The following is a 9929-nucleotide window of genomic DNA, read 5'->3' on the forward strand; positions in this document are numbered from 1 at the left end:
TGAGTCCAGGCTTTTTGAGTAGAGGTTTGACTACAGCAACCTTAAAAGCCTGTGGTACATAGCCTGTTAGTAAAGATAGATTGATCAGATCTAATATGGACGTGCTGATCAAATGTAAGACATCTTTGAGCAATCTAGTTGGGATGGGGTCTAAGAGACATGTTGATGCTTAGATGAATTCATTACTAAAATTAATTCAGAATGATCTACAGGGAAGAAGCAGGCTAAGTATACAGTAAGTGAGGTCTGACAAATGAACCTAGAGCTATTGTACATACGAGACCATCCATGCCATTTGCCGAGGATCTGATAATTTTTTTCTCTAATAGTTATGATTTTATTTGTAAAGAAATTCATGAAGTCATTGATGCTAAGAGTTAAGAGGATACTAGGCTCCACAGAGCTATAAGTCTTTGTCAGCCTGGCTGAAAAGAAACCTGAATGAATGGTATTCATTATTTATTTGGTAATCTTACAATTTTAAACATGGTCCCTTTGTGAAAGACATGTATGAAACCCAGTTTCAAACGAATGACCTTCGATGACCACTACACTTTGGAAACCACGTGACAAGCTCAGGTGTAGAGTTCAGAAACATTCTGTAAATCAGTGTATTATTGAGGGAGACGCTGCAACTGCTCTTTATCTATTTGATCTGTTGATAGAAATTTAACTAATTCGAAGTGAAACTTAACATTTCATTTCTGATCTCTACGGGTGTAGTACCCACTCTGACCACAACATGGGCTGTGACTAGAGAATGGCGCTGTTTCTCCGCACTAATACTAAAACACATCTCTGCTGCTTGTGGTTTAAATGAAAACTTAAACTAAGTTAAGCTAACAACAGAATAAAGAATAATACTAATGAATATCTAGAATAATATTAAAATAAGAAGTTAGACAGTCATCTGAGTAACGTATAACATAAATATATACCCAAAATGAAAATAATGCATAAATTATGATAAATAATTTCCCTCTGGGATTAATAAAGTTTTTTTAATCTTGAATCTTGAAATAACTAAGGACATTTACTAAATTTTACTCATAGTGTACATAAATTATACGTACTAAAATAAATAAACTAAAATAGTTGTTATTAATCCCCTTGGGAAAATTCTTGGAGTAGTAAAGCGTTTGGACCGAACAGGGAAAAAAGTCCATTAATCCTGAGACTTAGAGTCAGTGCTCATTTTGAACGAGAACAAGAAACTGAGGCGCTACCGTTTAATTCACTTGATGTGAAAAAGCTGTTTCCGCCCGGTTTCGAACCGGGGACCTTTCGCGTGTTAGGCGAACGTGATAACCACTACACTACGGAAACGGACGCAGAGGAAGATATCATGTACAAATCTCAATTCTCCTCTTACTTCAATGTTTAGGTCTTATTAGTAAGTGTTCACTATGATGTTCGATTCTTTTACAGCATATGTGTCAAACTCACGGCCCGCGGGCCACATCCGGCCCGGCGTGTAACTATATCCGGCCCGCGAGATCATTTCTATATTATTATTATTAATGGCCCGACGATATGAAGCGGTGGCAACACAATAAACTACAGATCCCATAATGCAGCGCTTCAGCTGCCTTGCCGAACACATTCCGCGTTAATCAAGTTTAGTTTATGATGCTGCAAGTTATTATGAAGCTAGTCCTCAGGATGCCAAGTAATGTTGAACCATATAGTTACAACGGTGTTCACAAATACGCACTTTGCTGATAAACTGAGTTCTCACGGAGCTTTGGTGACTTTGACGAACAAGAACATAATTTTGAGTCGCTTCGCAACCCATGTACCGTCGATGTGTAAACTGGACCTGTGCAGATTCAGATGGAGCTGATTGAGCTGCAGTGTAATGACTGAAGGTAAAGTAGGACACTGCAGGACCCGCACAGTTTATTCACTCCATTCCCTCAGAAATGTCCCAGCTCCGTCCACATGAGGCTCGAACCTTGTTTATGTTTGGTAGAACAAATCTTAGTGAGAAGCTCTTCTCAGTGATGAAGACTAACAAAACAGCACACAGGAGTCGTCTCACTGGTGGGAACCTACAGTCCATCCTGAGAATCTCCACAACACAGAACCTCACACCAAATATAAAAGAACTTGTTGACAACAAAAGATGCAGCTCTGATAAAATGACTGAAGATCAAAGAATGAATGATTTGATTTGTTAACCCTGAAAAACACAAATTTTATTTATATTTCCAGGTTTTGTTATGCAGCATGTTCATATTTTGAATTTGTATAGTTTTGACAGGATATATTTTTATGGAGAGTAAAATCTTTTGGGATATTTAAAATTTAAGTTTATTTTTTATATAAAATGACATAAGATTAAAGAAATTTGAATGTTTGTTCTTTTAATGTTTACTTTATTTCTAACTTGTATAATTTTGACAGGATATATTTTTATGGAGAGTAAAATCTTTTGGGATATTTAAAATTTAAGTTTATTTTTTATATAAAATGACATAAGATTAAAGAAATTTGAATGTTTGTTCTTTTAATGTTTACTTTATTTCTAACTTGTATAATTTAGACAGGATATATTTTTATAGAGAGCAAAATATTATAAGTTATTTAAGGTTTATGTTAAAAAAAGTTAAGTTTTAAAAGTTTTAGTGTGTTCAATAAATGTTTATCCTGTTCGGCCCGCGACCTAAAGTGTGTTTTGGATTTTGGCCCCCTGTGCAATTGAGTTTGACACCCCTGCTTTAATGGAAGTGATCTGATGAAATTTCAGTTAGAAACATGTTCACATGAAAAACATGACATTTAATATTCACATTACTGAAACGTCTACTGAAAGTTGTAGGGGGTTCTGGGTAATGGAGCAGGTTCATCTCTGTGATGGGCTGCTGGATTAAGAATTGTGGGTAATGTAGTTCATTTTGCAGTGATGGCCTGCAGGCTGCTTGTCCTCTTCATGATGTTTGGTACGAACAGGAGTCCTGACACTCGCTCGATTGTTTCTATGGGAACCAGGAAATGCTCCAGAGGAGTCTTCTCATCGACCGGTTCATTTGGTAAAACATAGGACCGGAGCTCTACCCCCCGGCCATCCACCTGCTCCAGGATCAGCACCTGGTGAGACACAGCAATCGTAAGCTCACCAGCAGGTGACCTCACCATCACCACCAGGGAGGTAAACTCACCTTGAAGAAGTGTGTTGGCACAGCGACGTGGTTTCGTCCAATCACCTGATACCGAACGTAGAGTTTTCCATCATCTTCCTGCCTGAAACATACACACTTCACATGTCATCCTGTTGCCCCTTCCACCCCACAATCAAAGAAGAAACAGAGGTTACCTGGGCAGGTAGAGTGGGCCAGTGCAGACATAGACATTGAGGTAACGTTTGGTCAGAGAGCGACACATTTTCTCCAGATTGTTCCAGGTGTTCTGGTTCAGGTGAGGGTTCTGCACACACACACACACACACACACACACACACACACACACACACACACACACACACACACACACACACACACACACACACACACACACACACACACACACACATCACAGGTGTACCTGTATAAATGTGTTCACCTGTGTACATACAGTGATGCCTGAATTTGACCTAAAACGTGATCAGGTTTTCATGCGCGTCCTAAAACTAATGACTTCTGTTCCTTAATTTATTGTATAACAAGATCCAATCTTAAATACTCACGGTGAAAAAAGTATGTGAACCTCTAGTTTATCAATTTGTTTAAACTGTTAAGATTTTTTTCTAAGGTGATAAAACGGTTCAGAGTAGGGAGCAGATGTTTAAGAGGGTTCAGTTTTTTTATTCAGAGGACAAAATGGCAGAGACCCAAAAGGTAGAATAAACATCCTAAAATCGTGTAAGACATTCGCTTTGAGAGAAGATAACATTTATTAAACCCTGGTTTCTACAAAACCAGTAATTATAAAAAAACAGAGTGCACCTCTAATATTTGTTAACAGCATAGAGTCATATAAATGTACCAAAATGTGGAATAAGGCTAGTTAAAATCTTGTAGTAAATTAATTGGAACTCCAAAGGAAGCAGCTACTGAACAAAGTTATGTCTTATGGCTACAGTCAGTTTCATGTGCTGCCTTTTCTCTCTGGCTGTGTCTTTAAGCAGCCATGAGCCAGAACCAGCAGAACACTTCTAGGTTGGTTTGTACTCCCAGCTATCATTGTGGTGAACACTGAGATAATACGGTGCTAAAGTGTCCCCACTCCACTATGTCCTTTGTTTTACATTTACATGTAGTTATTCATCAGATGCTTTTATTGAAAGAGATTTAGTGATTTACAAGGTACAAGGCAAAGGCAGAGTAAGTGTAAAGAAGTCTTGCCAAAGGACCCCTAACGGAGGTAGATCACAGCTTGGACTTGAACCCCGGTCTCCCGGTGGAATGTCACCACTACACTATCCAGCTGCTTTTTCTCTGTGTCACGTGCTACTGTGCTGCTACACAAATCACCCTGGGACAATAAAAGCTGTTGACTGATTGATTGATAGACTGATGCTGTTCTGTAGGAGGAATAAACTAAAATCCCTGCAAGACGATAAGCAGGGCTGATAAACAGTTACCTGAATGCTTCTTTTCACAAATATAAGATTGGACCATTGCGTACAATTAATAAATGATCAGTGTGATGTTGGGTGATAGTTATTTTTGGTAAATTCACTTCAAACATGTTTACCTGTGTAAAACATATTTACCTGTGGAGCGACATTACTCAGATAGAAGGTATCATCCATGGCTTTCTGGCTCCACTTGTGATTGGCTGCTGCTGCCAGGTGGCCTCTGTCAAAGCCGCTGCCCCTGTAGTCATCATTGGTTGACCTGTGGAACATGTGCACACTGGGGGCGGAGTTAGACAGAGGTCAACTTCAGTCTGTGAATTTATTACAGCTGTAAAGTCTTTGACCGTTTAGTGGAAATGATGCAGCAGTAGTGAATTCTGGGCACGTGGGAGACAGGTGTGCAGGTGTGAACTGTGATGTGTCCCAGTGGTCCACCTGTGACCTGATCAGTCAAGACACATCCTAATACAGGTGTAAACAGTCTCTGTGTCTTACCTATCGTCCTCTTTGAACTCACAGTACCTCCTATTTGACAAGCCACTCAGAGAGGCAGGGTTTAGCCTCTCTATTACCCAGGATGCTGTGCGTGTACGGGGGTCATAAGAGACCACGTAGGATTCTCTGGTCTTGATATTGGACAAAGATGGGAAGCCGTACTTCATCACTGTCCCAGACCCAACTGGACTCACCTGGATAACACAGCACAGGTGAGTTTGGGACATTGGGGGTGTTGATTGACAGTTTAAAAATCATGGAGATTTAAGTCCGTGTCAAGTTTTATATATGATGACGTGACTTAATTAATATTCAATCTATCCTCATCAACAGCCTCTTAAACATTAACTTCATCTCCAGTCCAAGATCCTGAAGCTCCAGTGATCACAGTTCACAAGTGAGCACATCTAAAATCTGGGTGGGCTTCTCCCAGGTTCTGCTGGACTTTGGGTTTTACGATGACCCGGGTTCTTTGGACTCTCTAGGTTTTACTGCATTAGTCAGTCAATTACTATAACTACGTGCTGAAAACGTGCCGCTGAAACTTTTCATCAACAGATCGAATCCAGCTTTAGGACTTTGTTCCTGTGGTCCCTGACAAAAACATGCTCTGATCCGAATTACGTAAAAGCCTAATCGTTAATATTCGAATTTATAAACAGTACAAAAAGCCCTACGCACGCTCTCACCGTGAGCTCGGAGGCCTTAATTATCGGTACCGGAACCACCGGGACTCTGCTCAGGAGACCGGCTTCCTCCTCATCCTCCTTCCCGCCTCTGATGCTGCACAGGCGGCTAACTGAAGCTCCGAGTCCCGCTCCCAACAACAAGGTCGATCCGGTTCGGATCCACCGTCTCATGGTGCCGGTGATCAGCTGCTGCCGACGCACTCTGTTGACGTCACGTGACGACACGTTAAATAAATCGTCAGAGATCCCAGCGGAGACCAGCAGGGGGCGCAGTCAGAGACCAGCGCAAGGGAGGTGGTCGGAACCAGGGGTCCGGCTGACAGGCAGAGGACGCTGCTGTCCTTCAGTATCCTGCCTGTGTCCGGCTCAGCTCAAAGTTCGCGCGCAGCCCCGTGGTTCCATTTTAACAAAAGAGGAAACGCTCAGAATAAAATTCACCATTAGTTTTTGTGAACTGGTTGAACCTGATGATGGAGGTTCCCCACTGCGGAGCTTAGAATCTTTTGACAATTTGTTATTCACCCGAAAGACTTTTATTTTCTCATTTACTATGGAATTTATTATTTATTTTGGCAGGTTATTCAGTTCTTTCTATATTTGTATTGTGGCACTTTACAGAAAACAGTTCATCTGTACATTTTACATTAAGTCATTTATCAGATGCTTTTATCCAAAACGACTTACAGTCTGAGAACGGAGAGTTCTGCTTGGAAGATATGGAACTATGAGGTCTTTAAGATAAGATGGAGCCTGATTATTAAGGGATTTATAAGTGAGGAGAAGAATTTTAAATTCAATTCTGGATTTAACAGGGAGCTAATGGAGAGAAGCTAACGTTGGAGAAATATGATCTCTCTTGCTAATTCCAGTCAGAACTCTGGCTGCAGCATTTTGGATTAACTGGAGGCTCTTTAATGAGTTATTGGGACATCCTATTAATAATGAATTACAATAGTCCAGTCTGGAAGTAACAAATGCATGGACTAGTTTTTCAGCATCACTTTGGGACAGGATGCTCCTAATTTTAGCAATGTTTCTTAGGTGAAAAAAGGCAGTTCTAGAGATTTCTTTTATGTATGAAGTGAAGGAGATATCCTGATCAAAGATAACTCCGAGGTTTCTTACAGTATTACTTGAGGCCAGAACTAAGTCATCAATGGTGAGAATGTGTTTAGACATAGTGTCTCTGAGATTTTTAGGCCCAAACAGTATAACCTCTGTCTTGTCCGGATTTAGGAGAAGGAAATTGGAGGTCATCCAGGCCTTTATGTCTTTTAAGCATTCCTGAAGTTTGACTAATTGATTAGTTTCTCCTGGTTTCATAGATAAATATAGCTGGGTATCATCTGCATAACAATGGAAATTTATAGAGTGTTTCCTAATAATATTGCCTAAAGGGGACATATATAAAGTGAAAAGAATCGGTCCAAGCACAGATCCCTGTGGAACTCCATAGCTGACTTTGCTGTGCATGGAAGACTCATCATTAGGATGTCTCTGTACATTGCTGCATTCATCTTTCCCTCCATCCTGATAGGCTCCCAGTTCCTGCCACTGAAAAACATACCCAAAGCATTATTCTGCCACCAGACAGCATAGGTTTTTAAAGATAGTGGTACATGCTGGAGCTAACGATATATGCCTTTGACAGTCTGAGGTTAGCAAGAATAACTTTACAGAGGTGTTTAAATTAGCAAAGGCAATGTCCGACGATGTAATATGCTCTAGCCCCATCCCAATGAGACGTGGCGACATAACTTACAGTAGGTTATGGTCGCTGAACCGCTGGATGTCCAGGTGGTGCTCCGAAAATAATGTAGGCTTCATAGATAATTGGAGTACCTTTGAGGGCAAAGCTGGCCTGTTAGGGTCGGACGGTGTCCATCCCACTCGGGAAGGTGCTGCTCTCATTTCTTGTAGTATAACACATAGTCTCAGAACAGGCCTAGCTAGTCGCTGACTACCCAGAGTCCAGGACAGGGAGCAGACAAACAGGCTAATCCAAGCATCTGCTAGCTGCAAAGAGTGGTCACTCAGGGTTCAACATATTGAGACTGTGTCTGTTCCTCGAGCTAAACAAAATGTTAGAAAAACCCATAAAGTCTGTTTTAGTAATCTAATTAACATAGTGACCTCAAATTCAGAGCACACCGACTGTGCAGCCAGCACCTCTGATCCTAAGTTAGGACTGTTAAATATTAGATCTCTTACATCTAAAGTGCTTACTGTTAATGAAACTATCACAGATCAGGAGTTTGATATACTCTGTTTAACAGAAACCTGGATTAAACAGGCCGAGTATGTAGCTTTAAATGAAGCAACTCCTCCTGGATACAGCTACATTCACCAGCCTCGTCTGACTGGTAGAGGAGGAGGTGTCGCAGTTATTTACAATGATAATCTGACTCGTACAAAAGCATGTACACAAATTTAAAGCTTTTGAATGTCTTTACAGTAACATAACAAGTATAGATACAAATATAAAGTCTGCTCACTCGATCCCGCTAATTATCATTTACAGAACGCCCGGGGCCCTACTCTGAATTTGCAGATTTCCTCTCAAACCTAGTCATTTCTGTAGACAAAGCATTAATTGCTGGAGATTTTAATATTGACTTCGAGAATCCAGAAGACCCTCTGAGAACAGCATTTTCACTAGAAGTAGATCAGTGTGGAGTAGGACCCACTCATATAGTGGGTCACACTTTAGATTTAATAATATCCTTCAGATTAAGTATAAGAACTTTACTTACAATTCCACTTTCTGAAGTTATCTCAGACCACTATCTTATCTCAATTGAAGTGTGTCATATTAATAATGTAAACACAGCACCGCGTTACCGCATTAAACACACATTCACCTCAACTACCGCACAGAGCTTTATCAGTAATCTCCCAGAGTTATCAACTTTGATTGGATCACCGTCTGACCCCACAGAGAGAGAGCACCAGAAATAATACAGGGTTCAGTTTTAGGCCCACTGCTTTTTTCCCTCTACATGGTTCCTTTGGGCAACATAATCCGTTAGCATGGTATTAGCTTTCATTGCTATGCTGACAACACACAGTTATGTGTTTCATCAAAACCAGATGAGATCAAACAGCTTAATAAAGTTGAGCAATGTGTAAAGTATATACGAGACTGGATGCTAATTAACTTCCTTCTGCTTAATCCTGATAAGACAGAAGTACTAGTCATAGGACCACATGCAGCTAGAAGCAAGATTTTAGATCACACCGTAACTCTAGATGGCCTTTCTCTTACATCTGGTGCAACAGTAAAAGACCTTGGTGTGATTCTAGATTCCAGTCTTTCATTCGAAGCTCGTGTAGATAATATCACCAGGACAGCTTTCTTTCACCTCAGAAATATTGCCAAGATAAGAAATATTTTGTCACTAAATGATGCAGAAAAATTAGTCCATGCTTTCATCACCTCTAGGTTGGACTACTGTAATGCCATACTGTCTGGTTGTTCAACAAGGTGGATAAACAAGCTTCAGTCAGTTCAGAATGCAGCAGCGAGAGTCCTCACTAGAACCAGAAGATATGAGCACATCACGCCTATCTTATCTACACTTCATTGGCTCCCTGTGAAATTTCGCATTGATTTTAAAATACTTCTTTTGACATTTAAAGAATTAGATGGCCTTGCACTGTAGTATCTGAGTAAACTGCTAGTGCCTTATCCGCTATGCCTACTTTCATCAAAGTATGCAGGCTGCCTGTCAGTACCTCGTGTTATGAAAACTACAGCTGGGGGCAGAGCTTTTTCCTATAAAGCCCCAAACTTATTGAATAGTCTTCCAAATGGTGTTCGGGAATCAGACACAGTTTTGGTATTTAAAGTCTAGGCTAAAACCCTATTTATTTAGTCAAGCATTTTTGTAAATAGATGTGCCTTAGGGAAAGACTCGTGGACGTAGAGCATTATGGTGAACTGGTATATTTAGATGCTGTCTTCCCCACTCTCACTGATCACTCAGGTTTGTTGACAGTGAAGTGTTTGGTTGCTCTACATCCCAGGGAGCCCTCATGTCTGTGTTTCCTTATGGCTGTCCTTTTTAGTTAAGCTGTCATAGTTGGTCCTGCCGGAGTCCCTGCTGCACTCCACACTAAATAAACATTCACCTCATACATTATGTGACCATGATCATATCTAACTG

The 9929-nt window shown here is 40.6% G+C and overlaps 1 protein-coding gene and 1 non-coding gene across 2 annotated transcripts; both read right to left on the minus strand.

Annotated features, from left to right (window-relative positions):
* Window positions 1–1253: 1253 nt before the first annotated feature.
* Window positions 1254–1326, minus strand: trnav-aac. Its single transcript has one exon. It is a non-coding gene; the product is annotated as a tRNA-Val (tRNA).
* Window positions 1327–2760: 1434 nt separating this feature from the next.
* endog (endonuclease G) lies at window positions 2761–5972 on the minus strand. The gene is made up of 6 exons (XM_026373232.1): window positions 5764–5972; window positions 5075–5268; window positions 4715–4856; window positions 3317–3426; window positions 3162–3243; window positions 2761–3090 (listed from the first exon to the last, which is right to left on the minus strand). The coding sequence occupies exons 1-6, from the start codon at window positions 5932–5934 to the stop codon at window positions 2893–2895; spliced, it is 897 nt and encodes a 298-aa protein (XP_026229017.1). The 5' UTR covers window positions 5935–5972; the 3' UTR covers window positions 2761–2892.
* Window positions 5973–9929: the final 3957 nt, after the last annotated feature.

Source organism: Anabas testudineus, chromosome 14 (genome assembly GCF_900324465.2).
Source record: "Anabas testudineus chromosome 14, fAnaTes1.2, whole genome shotgun sequence".
NCBI lineage: Eukaryota > Metazoa > Chordata > Actinopteri > Anabantiformes > Anabantidae > Anabas > Anabas testudineus.

Bases quoted from the DNA above. Each gene is read 5' to 3' on its own strand.
- endog (XM_026373232.1), bottom strand. From the start codon at position 5,934: ATGAGACGGTGGATCCGAACCGGATCGACCTTGTTGTTGGGAGCGGGA. The intron at 3,427-4,714 runs GTAAATATGTTT...GTGTGTGTGCAG, and splicing joins TGAGTAATGTCGCTCCACAG to AACCCTCACCTGAACCAGAA. The intron at 3,244-3,316 runs GTAACCTCTGTT...TGTATGTTTCAG, and splicing joins GGCCCACTCTACCTGCCCAG to GCAGGAAGATGATGGAAAAC.